Source organism: Pezoporus wallicus, unplaced genomic scaffold (assembly GCF_028554395.1).
Source record: "Pezoporus wallicus isolate ANWC-B61680 ecotype Strahan unplaced genomic scaffold, APGP_CSIRO_Pwel_v1 contig_8837, whole genome shotgun sequence".
Lineage (NCBI taxonomy): Eukaryota > Metazoa > Chordata > Aves > Psittaciformes > Psittacidae > Pezoporus > Pezoporus wallicus.
In genome coordinates, this window is record NW_026636730.1 from 1,226,939 (window position 1) to 1,254,825 (window position 27,887).

Here is a 27,887-nt window from a genome sequence, read left to right on the forward strand (position 1 = left end):
AGAGATGGAGATGCTGGGGAGCAAGGGGAGGCGGGCAGTGCTGCAGGGCTCGATATATCCTATGAATGGATAGAATATTGAGGCCCAGAGTCAACAGAGCCACTCTGCATCCATGAGAGAAGCCTTTGGAAGAGGTTAGTGTTGCCAGCAGGGATTTTCCCAGCTGTACCCATCACCATAGGGAGGTTTTCATCACCAGGAGGAGGGAATTCATCGCCCCGTGTGAGCACCCGTCAGATTTATCACACACACACACACACACACATTTGCTTGGAGGCTTTTCTGGAGCTGGAAGCGTGGGGATGGTGGGAATGCTCCAAAACCCCAGGCACAGATACTCCTTCACCTAAAGCCTGCATCATCTCACAGCACAGGAGATGGTAAAGGTTCATTAAGGGATCAGGCAGTGAAAAAATCCACTGAGGACTATTAAATACAGGGCACCAGGTTGAATGCAGAAGGTGCCTGAGCCTGAATACTTGGAGCTAGGAGAAGACACGTGGAAATGACACTTTTCCTTGTGTATCTGTAGGCTTTGGGCACACAGATGCAAGTTTGGCTGCTAAAGAAGTATTGCTGTGAACCAATACTCAGCCCATCCCTTTGGAAATATGAATTCCAGCCTCCCATCAGTGCTGCGCATCTCTGCCCTTCCCAGCAGCTCCAGGGCTGCTCCTCTTGCCCAACCTGTGTGCTGCAATGGGAAAAGGGCTTCCCAAACCTTCCCCCAGCTCCTGGCTGGCTCATGGCAAGGCAGGAGGAAGAGGATGGTGCTGGGCTGCATCCCCAGAGCATGAGCAGCAGGTCGAGGGACAAGGGGGAATGGCTTTAACCTGCCAGAGGGGAGACTGAGTTGGAACTGGATGAGCTTTAAGGTCCCTTCCAACCCAAAGCAGGCTGGGATTCTAGGATTTGCCTCCTTTCCGCAGCTGCTTCCCTCTTAAACAGGGCTGGGAGCGTCCAACCCTCTGCCAAAATCCCCCCAGACTACAGGGAAGATCCCAAATGAAGCTTCCAAAATGGGGAGAAATGGGTGGGAAAAAAGCCCTGAATTAAGGCTTCATTTCCATGCCACAACCCCAAGGAGAGCATCGACTTAGAAGCTGGAAAGGAAGGGATGCTAACACGCCATCGCAATGGATTGCACGCCGAACAGTGGGGTGGTCAGGACAAAGGTGACCCCCGGGATGAAGCTGGCTGGGAAACATGAGGGTGGATCAGCAGGAGCCAGTGAGGAGCTCGCCAAGGAATGCTGGTGATGGTGGCTGCTGCCAGGCTGCTCCATATGGCTGGTGACTGGGGGAGACCCGGGCTGGAGCCTGCGCTGCGTCACACTCGGAGCAGTCCTGGATGGGTTTGGGGGTGAGCTTGGTGCTGAGCTGGAAAGCCCCGAGGTGCTTTTAGTGCTCCCAGCGTCACTGGAGCAAACGCGCTCCTTCCTTTGGGGGTCTCATTCACCGCCCTGAGGATGCTCCCATCGCACGGAGGAGCACGGAGCTTTCCTGCTTGGCTGCGAGATGCCCCATGGACACACACAGAGCTGCCATAATGGCTTTCCAAACCTCTTCATCTCTTCCCACAGCACCTCGGGGACCGGGGAAAGAGGGAGAAGACCCAAAACCCGGAGCAGGGATTGAGCTTTTGGGGTGCCCATGTGCTGTGGGGAGGGGGGGACCTGAAGCTGCAGGGATTTCCTCCCTGCATGTGTATGCTGACATCTTGCACCCCAGGAAGGCTATCCCTCCTCCTCGGCAGCCAAGTGCTCCTTCTGGGAAGGGGAACGCTGTGCCAGCTCCCGGGCCTGGAGCTTGGCTCGAGGCATGGTCACGTTTTCCCATTACCTCATGCGTGGTGTCACCTCCACGCTCCTCCCATGGGGATGCCATCCAAGAGGGTCACTTCACACTGGGTTTTAGGATGAGGCGTACATAAACCACACGGTAATGGCTTGTTTTCTTGTATTGAAATGGCTCCAGTGTTTTAGGATCGTCTTTAAGGATGAGCAGAGGTTCGTCAGAGCTGCCTCTGCCCTGCTGCGGTAGCAGGGACCTCCCCATGGTGTGTTAAGCTGGTGGGGTATACAAGGTGGGACAGCGTTTTCCATCTCCAGGAGAAAAGAAGAGCTGCTTGTCCTGGTAGGGATGTGGGTCTGGTTCTCAGCTCAGAGGCTGGAGATCCTACACACCCCAAAGGCTGACATCCCAGTTAAAGTGCAGCACAGGGAGGTAAAAGAAGAGCGACAAGGCCTGGTAGGTCCTTATAACACAGCCTAGGAGGAGTAAAGAAGAAAGCATGGAGCCCAGTGTCCACCCCTCTGGTGGGGTTGTGTTCCACCAGCAGATGCCCTAAGCTGCAGGTTGGGGTTGTGTTTCACAGCCACAGATCCTGACTCTGTTCATCAATCACCTGGTCCCCATGATGTCCTGAAGCTCCGAGTTCCAGTTCCAGCAAGCGCTGCAGGGCTCAGATTGCCTTTGCCTTGCCTGAAACCCACTTTCTGTCCATTGCACTGGACATCCCCCATGTCCTATGGGATGAGAAACTGAATACCTGGATCCCACTCACCATTCCCACACTCTGATAATTTCCTGGATCTCTCTCCATCCCCTCTTTTGATTTCCAACCTGAACCTCACAGCTCATTCCCTGACATTCCCTGAATCACCAGGCAGGGCTCAAGGCTTCTTTGCACCTCTTTTGCAGAGGCAAGGCAGAGCAGCCTGCCCCCAACGTGGGGAAGCACTGCTAGACACATTTCAGAGTGATTTGCCCAAGGTAACGCAGTGAGTCATTCCTGGAGCCAGGAATAGCTCCGGAGCAGAGCCCCGCTTCAGCTGCTGCACCCCGGCTCGAGCATCGCTTGGCCTCGTGGCTACGGATGCAGGCGCTGCTGCACATCCCAAAGGATCTGGCCTCCCAGCAAGGGCTGGAAGCACATGAAGGCAGGGAAAACCTGTCTGGATGTGCAGCAGTCCAGAGGAGGCCATGGAGATGCTGCAAGGGCTGGAGCAGCTCTGCTCTGGAGCCAGGCTGAGAGAGATGGGCTGGGGCAGCCTGGACAAGAGAAGGCTCCTGAAGGGGAGACCTGAGAACAGCTCCAGTGCCTGAAGGGGCTGCAGGAAAGCTGGAGAGGGGCTTGGGACAAGGGATGTAGGGACAGGCCAAGGGGAATGGCTTGAACCTGCCCGAGGGGAGACTGAGATGAGCTCTTAGGCAGAAGCTCTTCCCTGGGAGGGTGCTGAGGCGCTGGCACAGGGTGCCCAGAGAAGCTGTGGCTGCCCCATCCCTGGCAGTGCTCAAGGCCAGGTTGGACACAGGGGCTTGGAGCAAGCTGCTCTAGTGGAAGGGGTCCCTGCCCGTGGCAGGGGTTGGAGCTGGAGGAGCTTTAAGGTCCCTCCCAACGCAAACCAGGCTGGGATTCTTCTATCCTATGAAAACGCACAGGTAGGGGTGCTGGGGAGAGGTCCCCTCCTTCTTTCTGGCTCCTTTGCACCCCTCAGCTTTCTCCTGCAGACCCCATCTTGGAGTTGACCTTCCCCTGGGCCACCTGGCACTGGGAAGCAGTGGGTTTGTACCTCTCAATGCTGCTATAGACGTGGTTTCCAGTGCTCTGAACCCAACAACCAGAACGCCCAGAGAAAGCCTTCCCCTCCCCATCCAAACTGCTTGTGCTGGTTGTGATCTGCCCCCCCCAGAACATCACCACTCATCCAGGATCAGCTCCAAATCGATGCTGGCCTTTTAGACATCCCCAAACAATCAAGCAGGAAAAGCAGCAGCCTCCAGCCTTGCTTCAGTGGAGGCTTCACCCCAGTGCAGTGACTGGGGGGGTTGGGAGGATGCTCAGGATGGAATCACTGCCGGGATCCTTCCGAATCACTGCTTGCTCTGAGTCCGGTGATAGAACATCCCCTTTCGATGATCCTCTGGGGTTTACAGGATGGATCTTCCTTCTCCCAGCTCAGATCCATGCCTGTTACATGCCAGCCTGGGCGGAAGCCATGAACTCGGATGACTGAACGGAGCTGGCCGCGGCTTTGCCCTCTCTTTTTGGCTCCTCGCTCCATCGCAGGAGGAGCCGGCATCCACTTCACGGCTCCAAATCCAAGCAAAGCCCAGCTGCCAGCAGAAAGCGTTGCAAAACCAGGCATGGAACGGAGGGGAGGGAGAGGAGGAAGGGGGGGGAACAGCAAACCCAGCACCTTTCACGCTTCTAGAAGGAGCAAGAGCAACAAAAGGCATTGAGAGAGGGGGGAGAAAATAGCGTGAGGAGAATAAAAGCCTGAGGAGAGTTAAATCTGGAATGAATCTGGAAGGAAAAGCAGCCTGCGATGGAGGGGGAATGAGCCCCGGGTCCTTGCTAGGGATGCAGAGGGATGCCCAGTATCCCTTAGTGCATCTCCAGCCCTGGCTGCTGCAGATGCTTGTGCTTGCACACGCGTGCCTGTGCACATGGGGGGTGTGGATGCGATGGGGAGATGCGGGCAGGGTGCTGGGGGGGGGGGGGGGGGGGGGGTGATGCTGTGCACACCCAGAGCAGAGATTTGATAAAAATATCGCGATTTTCGGTTAAAAAGAGCTGGAAAAGGGGGAAAAAAAACCACGGAGGGAGAGAAAAGGGGGAGGGGAAGGGAGGGGGCACCGCGTCACGGGAGAGATTTCCTTATTGGGACTCCCTAGCCTACATCCTGAGTCCATATATGGGCATTTACGTCACGGCAGCCTCACTGGGGACTCCAGAAATGGCTGCGGCGGAAGGTCGGAGCAGCCCCGCTGCAGCTATAAAGGGAGCGCAGGGGAGGCAGAGCCGGGCGTCCGCTCGGGCTGCCGCTGCTGCCTGCCCCTGCCCGGCCCCCGGGACCTGATACCGCCCCCTCCCTCCATCACCCGGGGGTGCAGCATCGCTGCCCGCACCCGGCCCCGGCATCCCCCCCATTGCCACAAGCATCCCGGAGCATCCCTGGCATCTACGCCGAGCACCCCCCCCCCTCCCCGCCCCGGCTCGGTCCGGGTACCCCAAGCACCCCCCTGCTCGCCCTGAGCATCCCTCTCCTTCCCTTGAGCATCCCTTTATTCCCCCCGAGCATCCCCTTATTCCCCCTTAGCATCCTCCTTCTCCCTTGAGCATCCTCCTGCTCCCTCCGAGCTCGCTCCAGCCCGGCACCCCCCCCCCCCCCCCCTCCTCCCCGCTCCGGCCGTGCTTCCAAAGGAGATGCTCAACGTTATGGATTTTTCCTGCTCGGATCCTCTTTACTCCAAATACGAGGAAAGCTGCGAGCTGAAACCCGGCGACCTGCAAGGCTTGGGGCAGGCTGAGCAGCAACTCCTGGCAGAAGGCGATTTCCTCGGAGGTAAGGACCGGAGGAGGCCGGGCAGGGATGAGGGATCCAGCTGGGAGTGGGAGCTGCAGCCAGGAACCGGGAATCTTTCCCCTCTCTATCCCCCTAGTCCTTGGATAGGGGTTCAACAGCCCCCCACTATCCATGGGGGGCTCCTGCTGGGGAAGGGGGGTGAAGCCCAGGTCTCTCCATGCATCCCTGGGGACCCGTCTAGGATGGGGACCTCGCAGTGACGCAACATCAGCATCCCGCTGTTCCCCTGTATTCCCCCCCCCCCAGCCCTGCATCCCCGCATCCCTGTAACCATGGTCCCTCTGTGTCCTCAGGTGAGGTGCTGGGCACCCCGATGAGTGGTGGGGCTGTGGATTACTCCCTGCTGGGCAGCCAGCCCTCCCCTTCGCTCAGCTACACCGGCAGCTTCTTCATCAAAGCGGTACCGGAGCATCCCCAGGACCAGGAATCCCTCTTCAACCTGATGTCAGGGATCCTGGGCATCTCCCCCTTCGCCTCCTCCGAGGGCCACCAAAGGCATCTGGATGCTCTTTATCCATGTCCCGATGTGGCTCAGAGCCAGCTGGACCTTTATCCTAACTGCCAGCCGGAAATGAACGGATCCACCCAAACCCCATTCCCGGAGCAGGGCTACGGCAGCTTCCCCACTCCGGATGCTGCTCAACCCCTGCAGGCACAGCCCACCTTGGGAAACACCTCCCAGTGCTTCTTCCAACCCAAGCTCCTGGACAGCAAGCAGGACATCAAGCTGCCCTCTGGCTCCCCACCCCTGGACAAGTTTAAAGCCTCCTGCACCCAATGGGAGCCCATCACCCAGCATCAGGCCTACTTGCCCTCTGGTTACCCATCTCCCGAAGCGTTCCCAGCTGGAGAAAGCAGCCAGGGGCTATTCCATCCACTGGGCTCCAAGATGGAGAGCGTCTTGTCCGTGAGCTGCCAGTCAGAGCTCGGCAGCCTGGCAGAGGATGCTCCCTGCTTCGGGACCCATCTGGGCTTCGGCTGCGAGCCAGAGAACTTCCCGGCCGACACCAAGATCCACAACCTCCCTCCTCCCTTGATCCCGGAATTCGACGCTTCCTTAACCCAGCCCGAAGTCCTGCCGGCGCTGATGAGCTCCGCCGAGCTCCTCCATCCTCATCCCTCTCCCTCTGTCCCCAGCACGGACTTTTTAGGCCACGCCACCTCTTCCTCCATCCCTTCCCTGCTTCCCCCCACCCCTCCCGCCTTGGCCGAGCCCAAGAAGAAGACTCGCCGGACCAAGTGCTCTTCCAAATGCTTCTGCCCCAAGCCCCACGAGAAAGCGTTCGCCTGCCCCGTGGAGAACTGCATCCGGAGCTTCGCCCGCTCGGATGAGCTCAACCGGCACCTCCGCATCCACACGGGCCACAAACCCTTCCAGTGCCGCATCTGCCTGCGGAACTTCAGCCGCAGCGACCACCTCACCACCCACATCCGCACCCACACGGGCGAGAAGCCCTTCTCCTGCGACACCTGCGGGCGCCGCTTCGCCCGGAGCGACGAGAAGAAGCGCCACAGCAAGGTGCACCTCAAGCAGAAAGCCCGCACCGAGGAGAAGCTCAAGGGCTTGGGGTTCTTCTCGGTGGGGCTCTCCTTCGGGACGCTCTGAGAGCCCGGCGCTGGGACGCGGCGCTTCCCGACGTTCCCCCGAGCCTCTCGTGGGAGAGCCGGGGTTGGGACCATCCCGCTCCTGGAGAAGAGGATGGCGAAGGAGCGGGCCCGTGGTGGGATGCAGAGGGGCGCGCGGGAGGTGGATGTGGTGCCACGGCGCTGGACCGAGGTGGGGATGCGGCAGCTTCGATGCCCCGGATCCGTCTCCGAACTGCAGGGACTGAGTGGTTTTTATTGCTCCTGTTCCAAGGGCAGGGGGAGGAAATGAAAACCCATGGACAGAAAGAAATGGGTTTTATACCCCCGGACCCATGGACCATGTGTGTTTGGAGCGACCTGACTGGGGTTCCCCCCTGCCAGCACTTTACAGGATGCTCCTGATGGGTTATTTACCACCCAGCACAGCAGCACCGACCCTTTCTCCCAAAGGAGGGAGATGCCAGCAGGCTCCAGCAGCCGGTGCCTGATGGTCCCTTTGGAAAGGTGATGTCATTATCATGATTATTATTGCTGTTATTATGATCCTGTTTGTAAATGGGAAAAAGCCTCTATCGGGATGAGAAAATCCTGTCTATTTTTCTAATTAAAGATTTGAGCTGATCCAAGACCTCTCTGCCTTGTTCCTGCCTTTGTGTCCCGTTTAGCAGCCGATGCCGGTGGGATTTCCATTGCTTTGGACCTCTCCTATGGGGAGAAAGGTGCTTAAATAGTTAGCAGAGAGAGGAAAATCAATCAGAGCAGTGGGGGGGTGGGCGGTTGTGGCCCTCATCCCGAGCATCCCAAATCCCCTCGGTGGATGGCTTATCCCAGGAGAAGGGTCTTGTCCCGGCACAGAGCGGGGAAGGGATCCCCGCTCCCGGCTCATGAGTCCCTTACAGAAAACAGGGCCGTGGCTCTGGGTTTATTCCAATAGGAACAAACCCTGGAGGGATCTGCCCTACTTGGATCCAGAGCCATGGGGTTCACTGGGGGGACCCCAAATCCCAGCCCGGAGCCTCCATTCTGGTCCCTCCATGTGTCCTTAGCAGGCTTCTCCTGCAGGAAACGGGGGGGGTGGATACAGCCCCTGCTCCCCATCTTCAACCTGGCACATCCCCAGGGCTGGAGGGGATCCAGGCACCATCAGGCTGGACATTTGCTCCCTCCCTTTTGGCAGGTTCAAGAGCCAAGAGACGCCTGTTCCCTTCCCCTGGGAACATCCAGCGGCACGGGAGATGTCGCAGCTCATGAGATGCAGGGAATAGAGGCAGGGAAACTGAGGCAGGGAAGGGGCATGGCTGGAAACCTGCTCTCTCCAACAGGTTTTGTCCCTTGGAGAGGGGGGATCTGTCCCCAGCCATGTCATGGAGGAAAGGGGGGATCTCCTTGCCTTGTCCCCCGGTGTCCCCCAGCCCTTTGCCAACACATGGACTGGAGCATCCCAGGGTTAAATCCCATTTATACCGTTATCCCAGCAGAATCCAATGCCCTGAACGGGGCTTGATGTGGGCTGGGAGGACCCCATGGAGCTGGGGGGGGAAGCTGGGCGGGGGATGTGAGGCCCCCAAGGGACAGGATGGAATGCGATGGGATGGGGAAAGGATTCAGCAGGAGACCTGGATGAGGGGTAAATCCTGACTGTCCTTACAAGAGCTCACACCTCTGATGGCACCCAAGGGTGCTGGTGCCCCACCAGCCCCATGCATTGCCGGCCCCAGCAGCTGAACCACCCCATGTGTGTGGTACGTGATCCCGAGCAAGGACCACTCCATGGGATGCAGATGAGCCCAGGCACCAGAAAAGAGCCTTTTCCTGGGGGGGGACGGACACCCACCCACACACACACACTCCAGACATCGTTCCCAGGGACTCAGCACCCAGGTTTGCTTTGGGAAGAGGACGGATTCTGGGCACCTTTCCATGGGACATCAGCTCGTGTCAGCAGCAGACAGCCCTGCTTCCCCTCGCCGCTCGCCATGCATCATGCATGAGGCCTTTATTAATACCCCTCTGGAAGTGCATCTATTATTGATGCTGAGCCTGAGAGCTCTGAGAGGCTCCAGCCCTCGCCCTCTGCTCCCATCACAGCAGCGGTTCCTGGGGTGGGATGGGGCTGAGGGGAGGATCAGGGGTACCCTGAACCCCAGGGATGGGGATGAACCACTTGAGCCCAGGCCAGCAGCATCCTGGCCCCAAACATCTTCCCTCGTGTCCACATCAGAGATAAGAACACATCAGTACTGGGCTGCCTTTGGCACTGGGGACCAAGCTGAGGTGCTCAGGGACTGGATCAGGACCAAGCCAAGGATTAAACCAGGGACCAAGGTGCTTGAGGACTCAACCAGGACCAGGACAGGGATTAAACCAGGTTGCGTAGGGACTGGATCAGGACCAAGCCAGGGTGCTCAGAAGCTGGATTAGGATGAAGCCTGGATGCTCAAGGGACTGGATCAAGACCAAGCCAGGTTTCTTGGGGACCAAGCCAGGGATGAAGCCAAGGTACGTGGAGATTCAGTCAGGACCAAGGCAGGGATTAAGACAGGGATTAGATCAGAACTCAACCAGGGACCAAGTCTGGATGCTCAGGGATTGGATCAGGACCAAGCCAGGGACCAACCCAGGGTGCTTGGGGACTGGATCAGGATGAAGCCAGGATGCTCAAGCACCAGAACAGGACCGAGGAAGGGATTAAACGAGGGTGATCAGGGATCAGATCAGGACCAAGGCAGGGACCAAGCCATGGTGGTCAGGGGCTGGATCAGGATGAAGCCAGGGGCCAAACTGTGGTGCTTGTTGACTGGATTGGAATGATGCTGCATTCTTGGGGACTGGATCAGGACCAAGCCAGGGTGCTTGGGGACCAGCTGGGGACCAAGCCAGGAACCAAGCCAAGGAACTCAGGGGCTCAGTCAGGATTAACCCAAGGCAATCAGAGACCAGATCAGGGCCAAGACAGGGACCAAGCTCGGATGCTCAGAGACTGGGTCGGGACCAAGCCAGAATCCCTGCAGCTGTGGGTCCAGCCTGGGATGGGGAAAGAGCGATGCAGACACCCCCCATCCAGGGGGATGCTCCGGGATGATTCCAGACGGGGGCTGCCAGGGGCAGGAGGGGACTGATGGGGACAAAGGGGTACGGGTGGGGACAAGGGGGTTCTGTGGGGCCGGGTAGATGCGGGCTGAGGCTGCCGCATGGCAGCAGGGCCGGCGGAGCGCCCGCGGTGTTCGTGGGGACGCAGGCAGAGGGAGCTGTGAGGGAGGAAAAGCGACGGAGAGAAACAGCCCGGGCTGGGGCTGCAAAGGAGGAGGAGGAGGAGGAGGAGGAGGCGGCTGCCAGCGCTCGCCCTCCCTCCCTCCTTCCCTCCATCCCTCCCTCCTCGCCCCTTCGCCATGCAGAGCCCCCCCTGAGCCCCGCAGCCCCGGGGACCCTCTGTCCCCAGGGTGCCCCAGCATCCCTCATCCTCCCCCCGGCGCCTTCAGCCTCTGCTCTCTTTCTCCTCGTCCTCGTCCTCCTCCTCCCGCAGCCACCACCCTCCCTCCCTCCCCAGGGCCTGGCTGGCATGGAGGTGCTGGCCGCAGGGAGCCGGATGCTTCCAGCCATTCCTGCCTCCCTCCCGGGCCGCATCCCTCCCGAACCACATCCCTCTTTCCCGACAAAGCCCTGAGCCTCCTCCTTTGTGCGGGTGTTGGGGTGTGCGTGGTCCAGCCCCCATCCCGTATCCCCGCGGCTCGCTCGGTGCTGGAAGCAGGAGGGATGCTGCCATCAGAGGAGCCAAGCGCGGGAGCTCGGCGCCCAGCACCAGGTACGGGGCGAAGCAGGATGCTCATGGGGAGGTGGTGGCTTGTCCCCAGGCTGCTCCTCGCCATGGACCACTGGGGAGCAGGGGGGGGATGCGCTGGGGACAAAGCCGCTGCCATGGGGCGAGGAGGGACCCGCTGCTCCTCGCTGCAGGTGCTGGGGGATGGATGCATCCCGGTTTTCCATGCGAGCCTCCCTGCACCTCTCCCATCGTGGTGCCTCCACCCCGCAGCAGCCTCAGCCGGGGAAGGATGGGGACCAGCGGGAACGGGGAGCATCCGCCACCCGGCATCATCCTCCACCACCACCACCCCTCTTTTCCATCCTCCCCTTCCCTCTTCCAGCAGGCGGGAATGGTGATGCCTGCTGATGCTATATTTTGGGGGCTTGGAGGCAGGAAAACTGCTAAACAATGCACGGAGAGGATCCATGATGAAGCGCAGGTAGCGGCGCCGGAGCAGCCCGGGAATGCTGCAATCTCCCGGCAGCCGGGAGCGTTTTCCCGGCTCCGGATGCGGGTGGGATTTAATCGTGGGGCTGCCGTAGTAATGACTCCGCTAATAATGCCCTTCAATCCCGGTCGTGGCTGGGGATGGGAGAGGTTTACGGTGAGGATAGAACCTGCCTAAGGCAGGGATGGGGCGATGCGAGCCTTCGGACCTGCCTTGGATTATGGCTGGGAAACACGGGGCTGAGGCTGAGCAGGAGATGCCGGCAGGGCTCCAGGCCTGAGCTATGGGTGGCCGGATGCTGTGGCCCCATCCCCATGGTGGAAAAGCGCTTTCTCATCCCATCGGCAGCAGCTGAAGTTGCCGGTGGTGCTTTGTGTGTGCCGGGTGCTGGGGGTTAAGGTGTGAGGCTGTTTTGTAACCCCAAAACACAGCCAGGCGCTTCCAGCTTTCCTCCCACCGCATCCCAGCTCTGGTTTTCCATGGATTTCTCGCCTTTACTGTTCTTTCCCTTTAAAATGGTTTCCCAAAGCCTCCTGGCCTGGTTGTGCTCACTGAGGAGGTGCTGAGCTATGGGGATGAGCAGGGATGGAGGTTTCGGGGTGGTGGAGTGCTCACCAAGGATGGGGGCTGTGGAGTGCAGGGGGGGCCTCAAAGGGGTTTTGGGATGGTGGGAAGAGCCCTTTGAGGGATACTGCAGAGGGATGAGGAAGGGATGCTCCCACCCATGGGTGCTGGTGGTGTTTTGGGGTGAAGGCATTGCAGGGATGCACTCCAACGTGTGCTTGTGTCTCCCAGGCTGGAGGAGACCATGGGGACATCCCAAGCTCCCATTCCACAAGGATGGGGGGTTTTCCCCTGCAATGCCATGGAGGATTTGATGATGCGGGGGATAAACCAGGTCCCCAAAGGGACCTTCTTCTGGCTGGGAAGCCACCATGCCCTTGGCATCAGACCACGGGGTCTATGGGGTCCCATAGCCCTGGAGAGGTCACTGATGAGAATGGGAATGAATCTTGGGAATGAATTCTGTTGTGAGACTGAGCTAGCAGGAATGGGTGACCCTTCGCTTGGAGAAGGGGGCTCCAGACCCAGTGCTGGACACAGGGATGCTCCTGGAGACCCCTCACACTGCAGGGGCTCAGTGAGGGGCGGTTGGCCAAGAAAGGACATGGTCACCCCTCTGTGGGTGCTCAGGGTGGATGGAGGGAGCTTTCCCATGGGATGTCCAGATTCCTTGTGGCTGCATCCTCCTAAATGGTTGTGAACCTTTCCAAGGGCTGGAGCACCTTCTCAATGGGTATAGATCTTGTCAACGGTTATGGATACAGATCTCGCCACTGGTTATGGAGCTTCCCAAGGGTTACACACCTTATACATCTTCCCAAGGGTTGTGAATCTTCCCAAAGGTTGCAAATCTTCCCGAGGGTTGTGGATCTTTCCATAGTTTGTGGATATTCCCAAGGGTTGTGGAGCTTCCCAATTGTTGTGAATATTCCCAAGGGTTGTGGATCCTTCCATAGTTTGTGAATATTCCCAAGGGTTGTGGATCCTTCCATAGTTTGTGAATATTCCCAAGGGTTGTGGATCCTTCCATAGTTTGTGGATATTCCCAAGGGTTGCGGATCCTTCCATAGTTTGTGGATATTCCCAAGGGTTGTGGATCCTTCCATAGTTTGTGAATATTCCCAAGGGTTGTGGATCCTTCCATAGTTTGTGAATATTCCCAAGGGTTGTGGATCCTTCCATAGTTTGTGGATATTCCCAAGGGTTGTGGATTCTTCCATAGTTTGTGAATATTCCCAAGGGTTGTGGATCCTTCCATAGTTTGTGGATATTCCCAAGGGTTGTGGATCCTTCCCAATTGTTGTGAATATTCCCAAGGGTTGTGGATCCTTCCATAGTTTGTGGATATCCCCAAGGGTTGCGGATCCTTCCATAGTTTGTGGATATTCCCAAGGGTTGCGGATCCTTCCATAGTTTGTGGATATTCCCAAGGGTTGCGGATCCTTCCATAGTTTGTGGATATTCCCAAGGGTTGCAGATCCTTCCATAGTTTGTGGATATTCCCAAGGGTTGTGGATCCTTCCATAGTTTGTGGATATTCCCAAGGGTTGCGGATCTTCCCAAAGGTTATGGAGCTTCCCAAGGGTCGTGCCTCAATGCAAGGAACATGGGAGGGTGGGACGGAGGCAGCGAGGGGACCAAGAAGCAGGACCAAGGTGCGACTCTTGGTCACCCGCACCCCTCAATCACTGACCCCCATCTCTTCCAGCGCCCGCCACCGCTCGATGCTGACACCCCCCAGCGCCTCCGGACCCCGCTTCCACCCCAGGCCTCCCTCCCCGCCATGCCCCAGCGCACCCACAGCCCCGCCACGGGGGGCTCCGCACCCCACCCCGCGTGCCCCGGGTCCAGCCCTGCCTTGCCATGAGCAGGGTCCCGCGTACCGGGCTGCGTAGCTGAGGGATGGCCTCGCTGGACCTGCCCTACCGGTGCCCGCGCTGCGGGGAGCACAAGCGCTTCCGCAGCCTCTCCTCGCTGCGGGCGCACCTGGAGTACAACCACACCTACGAGACCCTCTACGTCCTCTCCAAGACCAACAGCATCTGCGATGCCGCCGTCTTCCCCTTGGCCGCCGACGGGGCTCTGCTGACGCCGGCCGCGCGCAGGGACTACTTTGAGAGCACCTCCTTCCAAGGCAAGGACCAGCGCTTCTCCTGTGACCTGGTCCCTGCCGAGGAGCTGGAGCCGGCGCCGTCCTCCTCCCCATCGCCGCGCTACGTCCATGAGATCGAGATCCCGCTGACCGAGATCTTCACCCGCAGCAAAGCCGTGGCGCCGGCCCCGACGCCGCCGGCCGCTATGGACAGTGCCTATGAGGAAGGCTTGGCCCGCCTGAAGATCCGCGCCTTTGAGAAGCTGGAGGTGGACAAGCGGCTGGAGAAGCTGACGGAGGAGGTGGAGCAGAAAATCGCGTCCCAGGTGGGACGGCTCCAGGTGGAGCTGGACCGCAAGAGCTCGGAGCTGGAGAAGGCCAAGCAGGAGAGCCTGAGGCTCAGCAGGGAGAAGCAGGAGCTGGAGGACCGGGCGTCTGAACTGTCCCGTCAAGTGGATGTCAGCGTGGAGATGTTGGCCTCCCTCAAGCAGGACCTGGTGCAGAAGGAGCAGGAGCTCACCCGCAAGCAACAGTGAGTCCTTGGTCCTGGTTGAAAGGGGGGGGGGGATTCCATTGGAATGGTGAACCCTGAGGAGCCCATCACCGAACCCTCAGACCAAGTGCTAGGGCACAGCCCCTTTGCCAATGTCCATTGCCATCGTCTCTCATCAGGTTTTGCATCTTCTCCCGTGCAATGTCCACACAGACCTGAGGTCTATAGCTTGGTCACATCATGGCAGACCTGGTCCCATAGCCACTGGTGCCCTCAGGACATGGCCAGGTACATGGGGATGCACATGGCCATCCTCATGTCCTGCCCAGGAACACGGTGGTGGTCACGCTGCTGCAGCCCATCTCTAGCACCAAAGGCTGTCTTCCCAAAACCCTGGGTCATCCCCTCTGGCTCCACACCTGAATTATCCAGCCCGATACAACCTGAGGAATCCCATTGACCTGTCCAATGGGGCCACCTTGGCCCTGCCTAATGCAGGGCTTTTCTCCTAGAAGGAAGATGGGACAGCCCAAGGAGCCCAAATAGACCTCCATTCGCTGTCAGGACCATGGCACTGCCATCCCCATTTTCATCCCATGTTCCCCACTTAACACCCCCTTCCCATCCAGTCCTGCTCCCGAGTTCCCCTCTGGTCAAGCACTGGGCCATTTTGCCATTGTTGATGCTCAAGCAAACCAGACCTTGTTCCTCAGGGGTTTCTTAGCAAAGCTGGAGCGCTCCATAGGGTCAATGAGGAGCACAGTGGGGGACAGTCATGGCCTTGTCTCCATCCTCACCATAGTCAGCGTCTTCACGAATGGCTTTGACTCCAAAATGAGGTTCCCAGGACTGGCTGGTGCTGGGGTGAGCAGTGAGGTGATGCTGGGGTTGGATAAGGGCAATGCCTCTTGGTTTGGATGCATGTGAAGGCTCCTCCAGTTCCAACCCCTGCCACGGGCAGGGACCCCTTCCACTGGAGCAGCTTGCTCCAAGCCCCTGTGTCCAACCTGGCCTTGAACACTGCCAGGGATGGGGCAGCCACAGCTTCTCTGGGCACCCTGTGCCAGCGCCTCAGCACCCTCACAACGAGGAATTCTATGCATCTTGTTTGGTCCGTGGTGGACCCTGGACACCATTGCCACAAAAAACCCGGAGTTTATGCCCCAAACTGCCTCCTTTTTGTACAGAAACCCCTTGCCTGTCCTCGTCTGTCCCCAGACTCCTCCAGCCACAGTGGCAGAACCAGTTGCCAGGTTGCAGAGGGAGCGTGAGGAGACCTGATGAAAATAGATTCCTTTTCCTATAAACAGGAAAACCATTTCCATCAGCACAGCCAGCTTCGCCCTTCCCAGATCAAACCATTCCCAGCCCCACCAGCTCCAAACCACCACGAGCCCATCGTCCCCAGGGGAGGCTTCTTGCTCCTGGGCTCCGTTTGCTGTGCCAGGAGTGTTTTTCCACCCGGTCCATGGGGATGCGAGAGATGCGGGTGATAACCATCAGCATCACCTTACACGCTGTGCCAGCACCCATTTGCCTTCCAAATCCCCTGGGGCCCCTTGCTGGGAGCCTTCCCAAATCATTCCCGAGGAGCTCCCAGGTTCACCCTGCAAATGGCAGGTTGGGGGGTAACTAATTAGTAATTAAATGGCAATCAAGAAGCAGCAAAGGGAATTGTGTCACTGAGGGCTGCTCTCTGCCTCCTTCACACTCCAGTGCATATTGGTGTGGCTGGGTGTGCAAGGTTGGGTGTGCAGGGTTGGGTGTGCAGGGTTGGGTGTGCAAGGTTGGGTGTGCAAGGTTGGGTGTGCAAGGTTGGGTGTGCAAGGTGGGGTGTGCAAGGCTGGGTGTGAATGGTTGGGTGTGCAAGGTCGGGTGTGCAAGGCTGGGGGTGAATGGTTGGGTGTGCATGGTTGGGTGTGCATGGTTAGGTGTGCAAGGTTGGGTGTGCAAGGTCGGGTGTGCAGGGTTGGGTGTGCAAGGTTGGGTGTGCATGGTTAGGTGTGCAAGGTTGGGTGTGCAAGGTTGGGTGTGCATGGTTGGGTGTGCAAGGTTGGGTGTGCAAGGTTGGGTGTGCATGGTTGGGCGTGCATGGTTGGGTGGGCAGGGTTGGGCGTGCAAGGTTGGGTGTGCAAGGTTGGGTGTGCATGGTTGGGTGTGCAAGGTTGGGTGTGCAGGGTTGGGTGGGCATGGTAGGGTGTGCATGGCTGGGTGTGCAAGGTTGGGTGTGCAGGGTTGGGTGTGCAAGGCTGGGTGTGAATGGTTGGGTGTGCATGGTTGGGTGTGCAAGGTTGGGTGTGAATGGTTGGGTGTGCAGGGTTGGGTGTGCAAGGTTGGGTGTGCAGGGTTGGGTGTGCAAGGCTGGGTGTGAATGGTTGGGTGTGCATGGTTGGGTGTGCAAGGTTGGGTGTGCAGGGTTGGGTGTGCAGGGTTGGGTGTGCAAGGTTGGGTGTGCAAGGTTGGGTGTGCAGGGTTGGGTGTGCAAGGTTGGGTGTGCAGGGTTGGGTGTGCAGGGTTGGGTGTGCAAGGTTGGGTGTGCAGGGTTGGGTGTGCAGGGTTGGGTGTGCAAGGTTGGGTGTGCAGGGTTGGGTGTGCAGGGTTGGGTGTGCAGGGTTGGGTGTGCAAGGTTGGGTGTGCAGGGTTGGGTGTGCAGGGTTGGGTGTGCAAGGTTGGGTGTGCAGGGTTGGGTGTGCAGGGTTGGGTGTGCAAGGTTGGGTGTGCAAGGTCGGGTGTGCAGGGTTGGGTGTGCAGGTTGGGGTGCATGGTTAGGTGTGCAAGGTTGGGTGTGCATGGTTGGGCGTGCATGGTTGGGTGGGCAGGGTTGGGCGTGCAAGGTTGGGTGTGCAAGGTTGGGTGTGCATGGTTGGGTGGGCAGGGTTGGGCGTGCAAGGTTGGGTGTGCATGGTTGGGCGTGCATGGTTGGGTGGGCATGGTAGGGTGTGCATGGCTGGGTGTGCAAGGTTGGGTGTGCAGGGTTGGGTGTGCATGGTAGGGTGAGCATGTCTGGGTGTGCAAGGTTGGGTGTGCAGGGTTGGGTGTGCAAGGCTGGGTGTGAATGGTTGGGTGTGCATGGTTGGGTGTGCAAGGTTGGGTGTGAATGGTTGGGTGTGCAGGGTTGGGTGTGCAACGAGGAGCTGTGCTTGTGCACCTTCAGGGGTTCATGGATGCCAAGATAAGGTGTGAGAGCGGTCGTGCACGTGTGTGTGCGCACCATTGGCTGTGTGGGTGGTTTTGGGTGCGTATGCAACCGACCGTACATGTGTCTGCCCGTGCACGTGCATCGGGGTCTACATCTGCATTCGTGTTTCCATGGTGCCCATGCACGTGGGCTGGCTCTGCGCACGCATGGGGTGCACTTGTGGGGGTGCACGGTGGCTGTGTGCTGTGTGCACCCTAATGCGGGCACGCAGGGTGGGATGGGGCCACACCAGGTCAGTGAGCTGCTGGCAGTGTCCAACGCAGAGCTGGGGGTGGTTTGGGGGCTGAGTTGGGTTTAAGGACTTCAAGCTGCCCTTAAGGTGTTTCCTTTAAGTCTGCCCCAAATGGGGGCCATGCACCTCTATCCTCCCACCACAGCATCATAGCATCCTATGCTGGTTTGGGTTGGAAGGGACCTTAAATCCCATCCAGCTCCAAACCATGCCGCGAGCAGGGACCCCTTCCACTGGAGCAGCTTGCTCCAAGCCCCTGTGTCCAACCTGGCCTTGAACACTGCCAGGGATGGGGCAGCCACAGCTTCTCTGGGCACCCTGTGCCAGCGCCTCAGCACCCTCCCAGGGAAGAGCTTCTGCCTAAGAGCTCATCTCAGTCTCCCCTCTGGCAGGTTCAAGCCATTCCCCTTGGCCTATCATCACCCCCTTCCCTCCACTCCATTGCACTCAAGAGCCTCCAGTCCTGGGAGCACTGCTCACCCAGGCAAAGGATGTCATCCACCCCCAAAACAAGGTGCCAGCATCCCCCTGCTTGCCTGCAGCACCCCTTAGTCCCTGCTCTGCCCCAGCCCATGCCCAGGACCCATCCAGCCCGACCCAGGCTAACGACGAGCGGTCCAGACGCGCACAAGCAGGGCCCTTCCTCTCGCACCCCGTGCATGGAGGTGCTCAGCAGGGATGTAGGGGATGGGCCGGGGGTGTCACCCACTGCTCCCCCCCACACCCCACCCCGCACAGGGAGGTGCTGCAGATCGACCAGTTCCTGAAGGAGACGGCGGCGCGCGAGGCCAACGCCAAGGTGCGGCTGCAGCGCTTCATCGAGGAGCTGCTGGACCGCGCCGACCGCGCCGAGAAGCAGCTCCAGATCATCAGCAGCAGCTGCGGCACCACCCCCAACGGCAGCCTGGGCCGCTGCGGCACCCCCGGCACCAAGGTCCCCCCCAGGGCGCTCCCTGCACGGGCACAGGTACCCCCTCACCACCACCGCCACCACTGCTGCGGGTGGATGGAGAGGGCTGGGTGGGGAAGGGTCGGGGTGCCCGTGTGGGTGCTATGGGGAAATGGAGGGTCCTGGAGGGGGGGATGCGAAAGGGAGGTTGCTTCTTGGTGGTTTCCGTGGTGAGCGTGGGCAAGGTGGTTCTATGGGATCATAGAATCGTGGAATGGCTTGGAAGGGACCTTGAGATCACCCAGCTCCAACCCCTGCCACGGGCAGGGACCCCTTCCACTGGAGCAGCTTGCTCCAAGCCCCTGTGTCCAACCTGGCCTTGAACACTGCCAGGGATGGGGCAGCCACAGCTTCTCTGGGCACCCTGTGCCAGCGCCTCAGTAAAGAACTTCTGCCTTAGGTCTAACCTGAACTTCCCCTGTTTCAGTTTGAACCCATCACCCCTTGTCCTATCACTGCAGTCCCTAATGAAGAGTCCCTCCCGAGCATCCTTGTAGCCCCCTTCAGACACTGGAAGCTGCTCCGAGGTCTCCACGCAGCTTCTCTTCCCCAGGCTGAACAGCCCCAATGTTCTCAGCCTGCCCCCATATGGGCAGTGCTCCAGCCCCTCGTCACCCTTGTGGCCCTCCTCCAAGATGCTCCTCTGCATCCCATTTGGGTTTAGCCTCACCCCAAACCACATCAGGCCCAGGGTGCGTTATCAGGGTTGTCTCCCTTGGCTGCACCACTGGGTTTCACCACTTTGGCTCCTCTTGCCCATCTCCCCACAGAGAGACCGGCACCCAGGGCCAGGGGTGGCCGCGCATGGTCCTTACGGTGTGTCCAACCAGCGCTCCTCCTCCAGCACCGGGTGAGTGCCCCTGGGTCGTTCCTGACTGGAATCCTAATGGGATGCTCCGGGTTTTGGTGGGCGTCCCGGGAAGGGGACGCACGCCCTGGGGAGCGCTGAGGTTGAGCATCTCCATCCTGCAGGGCCTCAAGCCGGGCGAAAGCCGTGTCACAGAGCTCGGGCTGCTACGACAGCGACAGCGCGGAGCCGTGCCCCACGGATGACACCGCGGACGGGCACCCCTACCCCACACGGGACGGCGGCCGGGGCTCGGGGCTGCGCCGTCAGGCCATCCAGAACTGGCACCGCCGGCCCTACCGCAACAGCACCGAGGGCGAGGAGGGAGACGTGTCCGACGTGGGCTCCCGCACCACCGAGTCCGAGGCCGAGGGATGGGAGCCGGAGGCACCCGGATCCGCCGCATCCCGACCCACCGGCAGCTGCCGGCTCACGGGTGAGGCGCAATGGGGTCTGCTGGTGGGGTGGGAGGATGGGAGGTGAGGGATGCGGGTGGACGCGCAGAGCATCCCTTCATCCAAAGGAGCGTGACCAGCAGGGAGAAGGAGGTGATCCTGCCCCTCTGCTCTGCTCTCCTGAGACCTCACCTGGAGCATTGTGTGCAGTTCTGGGGTCCTCAACATAAAAAGGACACGGAACTGTTGGAACAAGTCCAGAGGAGGCCACGAGGATGATCAGGGGCTGGAGCACCTCCTGTATGAAGACAGGCTGAGAAAGTTGGGGATGTTCAGCCTGGAGAAGAGAAGGCTGCGTGGAGACCTCAGGGCAGCTTCCAGTGTCTGAAGGGGGCCTATAGGGATGCTGGGGAGGGACTCTTCATTAGGGACTGTAGTGATAGGACAAGGGGTAACGGGTTCAAACTGAAACAGGGGAAGTTTAGATTGGATCTAAGGAGGAAATTCTTTCCTGTGAGGGTGCTGAGGCACTGGAATGGGTTGCCCAGGGAGGTTGTGAATGCTCCATCCCTGGCAGTGTTCAAGGCCAGGCTGGATGAGGCCTTGGGTGCCATGGTTTAGTGTGAGGTGTCCCTGCCCATAGCAGGGGGGTTGGAACTGGATGATCTTAAGGTCCTTTCCAACCCTAACTATTCTATGATTCTATGATTCATCATCCTCCAACAGTGGCCACTGATGGATGTCCCGCAGCCAGGACCGAGGGGGCCGGGGGCAAAGTGGGGTGGCTGGAGAGGGGCAGCCCTGGGCACTCCAGTGAGGTGATCAGCCCCGAGATCCTCAAGATGCGGGCAGCTCTCTTCTGCATCTTCACCTACCTGGACACCAAGACCCTGCTGCGGGCGGCCGAGGTGTGCAAGGACTGGAAGTTCGTGGCCCGGCACCCGGCCGTGTGGACACGGGTGCTGCTGGAGAACGCCAGGGTGTCCTCCAAGGTACCGGGGATGGGAGAGACCGTTCCTCTAGGATCACAGAGCGGTTGGGGCTGGGAAGGGCCTTCAGGTCATCCAGTTCCATCTAGAATGGTGCTGAGCGAGCGTCTCGCTGGCGGTGATTGTGGTGGTGTTATGGTCACGGCCACACGCGGCTGTGTGCCGGCACCGGTGGCTGGATGTGTTGCATGCTCACATGTGCATGCTTGTGGGCATGGGCTCACATGTACACGTGCTTTTGTCATACATGTGATTTGCACACGGCGTTTCCACACACATATGGCACGTGTGTGCGTGCAGAAATGCCTGTACGTGTGTGCATGTGCCAGGGATGGGTGGTTTGAGACATGCTGAGGGCATCCCTCATCAGTGACGGCCACCCCTGTCCCCCCAGTTCCTGGCCATGCTGTCCCAGTGGTGCACCCAGATGCATTCCCTCACCCTCCAAAACCTCAAGCCACGGCAGCGAGGGAAGAAGGAGAGCAAGGAGGATTACATGAAGAGCACACGGTGAGTCCTGGGCATCCTCCTCACACAGCCGGAGCCACTGCTCCTCAGGGACGATGATGCTCTGCGAGTCCCAGCATCCCGTTTCCGCTGATGGATGCCCATGGACCAACTCCTGCTGTGGGGTTTGGGTGTCCTGGAGCCCCACATCCCCTGACCCTGCTGCTATTCCCACCAGGGGCTGCCTGGAAGCCGGGCTCGAGTCCCTGCTGAAGGCGACGGGCAGCAACCTGCTCATCCTGCGCATCTCGCACTGCCCCAACGTGCTGACGGACCGGTCGCTGTGGCTGGCGAGCTGCTACTGCCGGGCCCTGCAGGCGGTCACCTACCGGTAAGGGGGGCACCAGCATCGCCCCTTGTTACCCTGGGGTCCTGTGGTTCCTTGGCTGGGAACATCCATGGGATAGGATTGTAGAATCATGGAATGGTTTGGGTTGGAAGGGAGCTTAAAGCTCCTCCAGCTCCAACCCCTGCCACAGGCAGGGACCCCTTCCACTAGAGCAGCTTGCTCCAAGCCCCTGTGTCCAACCTGGCCTTGAACACTGCCAGGGATGGGGCAGCCACAGCTTCTCTGGGCACCCTGTGCCAGCGCCTCAGTAAAGAACTTCTTCCTTACATCTAACCTGAACTTCCCCTGTTTCAGTTTGAACCCGTCACCCCTTGTCCTGTCACTACAGTCCCTAATGAAGAGTCCCTCCCCACCATCCCTATCAGCCCCCTTCAGATACTGGAAGCTGCTCTGAGGTCTCCACGCAGCCTTCTCTTCTCCAGGCTGAACAGCCCCAACTTCCTCAGCCTGTCTTCATACAGGAGGTGCTCCAGTCCCTGAGCATCCTCGTGGCCTCCTCTGGACTTGTTCCAACAGTTCCATGTCCTTCTCATGCTGAGGACCCCAGAACTGCACACAGTGCTGCAGGTGGGGTCTCACCAGAGCAGAGCAGAGGGGCAGGATCACCTCCTTCTACCTGCCGATGTGCTGGGACTGCTCTGCTTCCCATCCCCATTCCCTGTCAGAACACAGCCCATCAGGCCAGGTGTGAAGGATCCACCTTTCCATGTGTCCCCAGAGCAAGCCATCCTCCCAACTCTCATCCTCTTCTGGCATGTTCCCATGCAGGTGTTTCCCTTCCAGCTCCATTCCCACCATCCCGGTACCATTCCCACCTCATCCGGAGTCATCAGCGGGGTCTTGGTGTGGGGACACTGCTTTGTGTTAGAGAAGAGGTGCACCAACACCAGGCCCCGGTGAGGTCCTACCTGACTGCTACCCCTTAAGGAAGGCTTCTAATGGGGAGAAGAGACCTTGGGGTCCTTGGAACAGCTCTGCCACAGGATTGCTAAGACCCACCCTGGACACCAGGATCATGATGCAGGTCCTTGAGGAGAGATCTCTGGCTGCTCCTTGGTCTTGGCCACCTCCAGAAGAGGCTCTTCCTCCGGTGGAGACAGGATTTACCTTTCCTATACACTCAAGGGGGAGGATCCTTGCTCCCCTGCACCACGTAGATGCCCCCTTGGCATCCATTTGATCTGCAGCTGATGGGTGCCCTGATCCAGCCCAGGATGGAGACTCCTTCAGACATGGCTCTGATGGGGGCATCCCACACCATGATGCAGCCCCGTGCTGTTGGGTTTGACCCCAAGACTCCTCCATCAGCCCTTCCAAGGGCATCGGAGCCGGCTCAAGCTCTCCTGGCACGTTGCTAACCTGTGACTGACTCATGCTCTGATTAACCCAAACACAAGGGGCTCTTGGAAGCTTCTTCAGTGGAGACACGTGCAGCACTCCAGATAACACCCATCGCCTATTTTTAGGTTGCCTCTAGCTTTGAAGTGGGTCATTTGGAGTCGGGAAGCGTGGCCCAGGAGGCAGCTTCACGGCCTGAAAGAGCCTTTGGGCTGGGGGCATCAGGATGATGCTCTCTGAGCTCTCTCCTCCATTGACTTGGTACTGGAAGCCAACAGTGAAAGCTCCTCTGAGGCAGTGGCAGCACGCCTAAACCTGCACCTCCATGGAGCCAGCAGCACCCATGAGGCCTGTTTGATACCTCCAAAACACAAGGAAGACCCTACAGGACACCTCTGCAGCAACATCTGGCCAAGAGCCACCTACAGATGTGGTGGCGCAACCGCAGAGCTGGTACAAGGCCATGGAGTTACCATCCCTCAGCTGAAACATCCTTAACCACGTCCTGGCACCTTCCCCATCCGGGCTGGGCGGGTGGAGAACGAATCCAACCCAATGGGACCTGCAGGGATTTGCTCTGCAAGGGTACATGGCCTGGCTGGCTCAGTTCCATCACTTGACACCTTTGCATCTGGAAGACTTTGACCTTCACCTTCAGCCAATAACTTCACCTTCAGCCTTACCCCATCCTCAACCTCACCTTCAGGCTCACATCAACCTCACCTTCAACCAACAACCCCACCTTCAACCATCAACCTTCCCTTCAGCCTAACCTCATCTTCAGCCTCACCTTCTTCCATTCTTAGTTGCCATTCCACATTCATAGGCACAATTCCAGACAGAAATGCCTCCAGCCTTCCCGCATGGATCGGTGTTGGGATTGTCTGACCACGGGCTATGAATAACAACCAGATTTGTTCCTCCAGGTGCAGGGAGATGCAGCATCACAGGGGCTGCAGACACAGCCCCCAGGGCAGCATCACTGCCAGTGGGGGCCACCACGTGTCCTCTGTGTTGTTCCAGGAGCGCTACGGACCCTGTGGGTCATGAAGTGATCTGGGCCCTTGGAGCAGGCTGCAGGGACATCATCTCCCTCCAGGTCGCACCTCTGCATCCCTGGTAAGAGCCATGTTAGGAGGAGGCCGGGTTGGAAAGGTCCAGATTTGCTGTCCAGATCCCTCCCTGTCCTGGCTGGGAGGTGATGGGGATAGACACAACCCTGATGAGGCAGGAATGTTTCCAGGGCACTGCTAACACCAGAGATGAAAGGGGAGCCGTGATGGGTGACACTGAACATCAAAGGCTTATCTGAGCTCCTCACTGCTCATGTAACAGCAGCCCTGAAGGGCCTGGATGGCTTTAAACATCGAGTCGCTGCTTAGGGAGATGGCTGCAGTTGTTCTTGTGCTGGAAAAGCATTCTGGGGGGATCAAGATGCTGGTGGATCCCCACCCCACAACGTCTCAGTGCTAAGGGGTTCACGGAGCAGAGCAGGTCACCTCCATGCCATGGGGCTTGCTCGGGGCATTTCTTCTTGTCCTGGGATGGTTGCTGCAGTGTCATGTCCCCCCACAGCCTGGATTGAGGTGCACAGAGGCGGGTGTCTCCTGGCAGGAGAATCATAGAACCATGGAGTGGTTTGGGTTGGAAGGGGCCTTAAAGCTCACCCAGCTCCAATCCCTGCCACGGGCAGGGACCCCTTCCACTGGAGCAGCTGGCTCCAAGCCCCTGTGTCCAACCTGGCCTTGAACACTGCCAGGGATGGGGCAGCCACAGCTTCTCTGGGCACCCTGTGCCAGCGCCTCAGCACCCTCCCAGGGGTGAGCCCCTGCCTCGTGTCTCATCCCCATCCTCTCCCCGTTCCCAGCCAGCAGCCGACGCGATTCAGCAACCGCTGCCTCCAGATGATCGGGAGGTGCTGGCCCCACCTGCGGGCGCTGGGCGTCGGAGGGGCAGGATGCGGCGTCCAGGGCCTGGCCTCCTTAGGTAGGAGAAGCTCTGCTCGGGGCGGGGGCAAGGGCAAGGGGAAGGGACCTTGCTGGGGGCAGGCTATAACCCTAGGAGATGCCCCATGGGGACCTCTGTGAGGAAACCCACGCCAAGAACCAGGCGTGCACCCTGCCCCTCCTTGGTGCCACCCATCCCTTCTATCACCCCTTTCCCATCAGTGGCCTTATCCCTTCCCTGATGGAATCAACCAGGTTGGAAAAGCCCTTGAAGCTCATCCAATCCAACCAATCCCCAGCACTGCCAAGGCCACCACTGACCCATGGCACTGAGGGCCTCGTCTCCATGGGTTTGGGAACACTTAGGAGGGTTCTTTGTCCTTCCAGCCCGAAACTGCATGCGGCTTCAGGTCCTGGAGCTGGACCACGTGGCGGAGATCAACCAGGAGGTTGCAGCGGAGGTCTGTCGAGAGGGGCTGAAAGGGCTGGAGATGCTGGTGCTGACCTCCACACCGGTCACCCCCAAAGCCCTGCTGCACTTCAACAGTGAGTAGCAATGCCAGGGATGGAGGCAAAGCATCGTCCATTGGCCAAAAGGCCACCAGGTATCCAGGTCCATGAACCAGAGCTTGCCTTCCAGCTGCACCCACAGAACCCAGTGCCAACACTGGGAGTAACGGAGCTCCATGGTGGAAGAGGGGATCCAACAGATCCCTGCCAAGGATGGGTTAAGAAGAGCTGATCTAGCTATGGGCTATAGGAAGATGGAGACCTCAATGTCTCCATTGAATGTAATCAAGGACTCAATGCCTGTGGCACACCTGAGGTTCACCCTCATCCGGGTTTGGAGCCACACCATTTACTGAAGCTGTTTGATAGGAGCCCCTGGGGAAAGAGGCTTGACACCAGCAGCAGGGTCTGTTTGAGGACTGCTCCTGGTGGTCACGCACGTGTGGCTGTGCTTGGACTTGCTGGGAACCATCCTCTGCGTGGAAGAGGAAGGGTTTCCCAAGGGCCATTTGGGATAGGGCAATCAGGGACCAGCTCGGAGAGCACCACCCTCCCTACAGGGGTCATCAAAAATGGGTCTCCTCCATCCTCAAGGTGAGGTTTGCCCAGAAGCAGGAGGCCTTGAGGAGCACTGGGCGGGTTTTTGGGTCCATGATGTTTGAGCCGAGCTATGGAGACACCAGGCACTATCTGTACCGCAGGTGTGTGCCGGAACCTGAAGTCCATCGTCGTGCAGGTGGGCATCGTGGACTACTTCAAGGAGCCCCATAGCCCTGAAGCCAAGAAGATGTTTGAGGAAATGGTGAACAAACTCCAGGTAAAGGATGCGAGTCCCAGGTGACCCCCGTGTCACCAGCCCCAGGTCCCCTTGGAGGCCGGGGGCAAACTCATCCACTGCGGTAGCCATTGAATCATCGAGTCACAGAGTGGTTTGTGTTGGAAGGGACCTTAAAGCTCATCCAGTTCCAACCCCTGCCATGCACAGGGATGCCTCAGACAGGCTGAGAGAGCTGGGCTGGGGCAGCCTGGACAAGAGAAGGCTCCTGAAGGGGAGACCTGAGAGCAGCTCCAGTGCCTGAAGGGGCTGCAGGAAAGCTGGAGAGGGGCTTGGGACAAGGGATGTAGGGACAGGCCAAGGGGAATGGCTTGAACCTGCCAGAGGGGAGACTGAGATGAGCTCTTAGGCAGAAGCTCTTCCCTGGGAGGGTGCTGAGGCGCTGGCACAGGGTGCCCAGAGAAGCTGTGGCTGCCCCATCCCTGGCAGTGTTCAAGGCCAGGTTGGACACAGGGGCTTGGAGCAAGCTGCTCTAGTGGAAGGGGTCCCTGCCTGTGGCAGGGGTTGGAGCTGGAGGAGCTTTAAGGTCCCTTCCGACCCAAACTATTCAATGATTCCATGTCCTCCCCCACCAACCCCACTCTTTCCTCCTCTTCCAGGCCCTGAGGAAGAGACCCGGCTTCTCCAAGATCTTGCACATCAAGGTGGAAGGAGGCTGTTAGTCCTTCAGGGAACCACAAAGCACATTCCCAGAGGCTCCGTGAAACCAAACCCACCGTCGCTGCTCATCCGTTGCCGGACCCGGGGCACGGAGACACCGGCTCATGCACAAAGAAACCCTGAACCCTTGCAGGCCTCAGGGATGGGCAACCAGAGCCTGTCCCCAAGGCCAGCTCACGGGCAAAAGGTGCTACTTCAGGACATTTTTGGCTGCCCAAAGAGGCAGGGCTTGTTCCTGGGAGGGAAGATGACTTCGAACCTCCCTTTGTGGCTGCTCATTGCCAAGGATCCTTGTTTGGGGAATGTCTTTCTCTTCAATCTCTGTTTCTGGGGGGGTTTCGGTTGGTTGGTGGTGTGGGAGCTGAGGATGGATCTGCCAAGAGCCCACCGTTGTCAGCATCACGGCTGGACCATCCTTATCCATCCATGGGATGATGGAGGTTGGGTGGGAAGGGGCTGTTCCTCCGGAGGAAACGGTGCTCAGCATTCCTGCAGGATTTCCACTCGTTTCCATGTCCATTTGTGTATCAGAGGGACACCCAAACCCGGGATAACACTGCCCAGAAGCTGGCAGCCACCACAGCACAAGCACGCGTGGCAGAGCTGCATCCCAGGGCTGTAGGAGCCAGAGGACACCATGGACATGATGGTTCCAGCCTCACCTCCTGCCCACCCAAACCCTCCTGCCAAGGCAATAAACCATCTCCAAAGTCCTCATCCACAAGGAAGCACGGGTCATGCTTCTGTCCCCATCAGCATCCACCGGAGCTCAGA

The 27,887-nt window shown here is 59.0% G+C and overlaps 2 protein-coding genes across 2 annotated transcripts; both read left to right on the forward strand.

The window, feature by feature from the left end:
* Window positions 1–4,989: 4,989 nt before the first annotated feature.
* Window positions 4,990–7,045, forward strand: EGR4 (early growth response 4). The gene is made up of 2 exons (XM_057401269.1): window positions 4,990–5,350; window positions 5,665–7,045. The coding sequence occupies exons 1-2, from the start codon at window positions 5,212–5,214 to the stop codon at window positions 6,975–6,977; spliced, it is 1,452 nt and encodes a 483-aa protein (XP_057257252.1). The 5' UTR covers window positions 4,990–5,211; the 3' UTR covers window positions 6,978–7,045.
* A 3,246-nt stretch (window positions 7,046–10,291) lies between these two features.
* Window positions 10,292–27,697, forward strand: FBXO41 (F-box protein 41). Its single transcript, XM_057401267.1, has 13 exons — window positions 10,292–10,760; window positions 13,481–14,396; window positions 18,527–18,755; window positions 19,508–19,587; window positions 19,710–20,020; window positions 20,706–20,971; window positions 21,363–21,478; window positions 21,654–21,806; window positions 24,186–24,281; window positions 25,030–25,148; window positions 25,496–25,654; window positions 26,320–26,435; window positions 27,053–27,697. Exons 2-13 carry the CDS (start codon window positions 13,675–13,677, stop codon window positions 27,113–27,115), a joined length of 2,430 nt encoding a protein of 809 aa, XP_057257250.1. The 5' UTR covers window positions 10,292–10,760; window positions 13,481–13,674; the 3' UTR covers window positions 27,116–27,697.
* Window positions 27,698–27,887: the final 190 nt, after the last annotated feature.

Excerpts from the sequence above, each read along its gene's own strand:
- FBXO41 (XM_057401267.1), top strand. The coding sequence starts at position 13,675 with ATGGCCTCGCTGGACCTGCCCTACCGGTGCCCGCGCTGCGGGGAGCAC. Across the intron at positions 21,479-21,653 it reads GATTACATGAAGAGCACACG|GGGCTGCCTGGAAGCCGGGC; the intron begins GTGAGTCCTGGG and ends TATTCCCACCAG. Across the intron at positions 25,149-25,495 it reads CCAGGGCCTGGCCTCCTTAG|CCCGAAACTGCATGCGGCTT; the intron begins GTAGGAGAAGCT and ends TTGTCCTTCCAG.
- EGR4 (XM_057401269.1), top strand. The coding sequence starts at position 5,212 with ATGCTCAACGTTATGGATTTTTCCTGCTCGGATCCTCTTTACTCCAAA. Across the intron at positions 5,351-5,664 it reads AGAAGGCGATTTCCTCGGAG|GTGAGGTGCTGGGCACCCCG; the intron begins GTAAGGACCGGA and ends CTGTGTCCTCAG.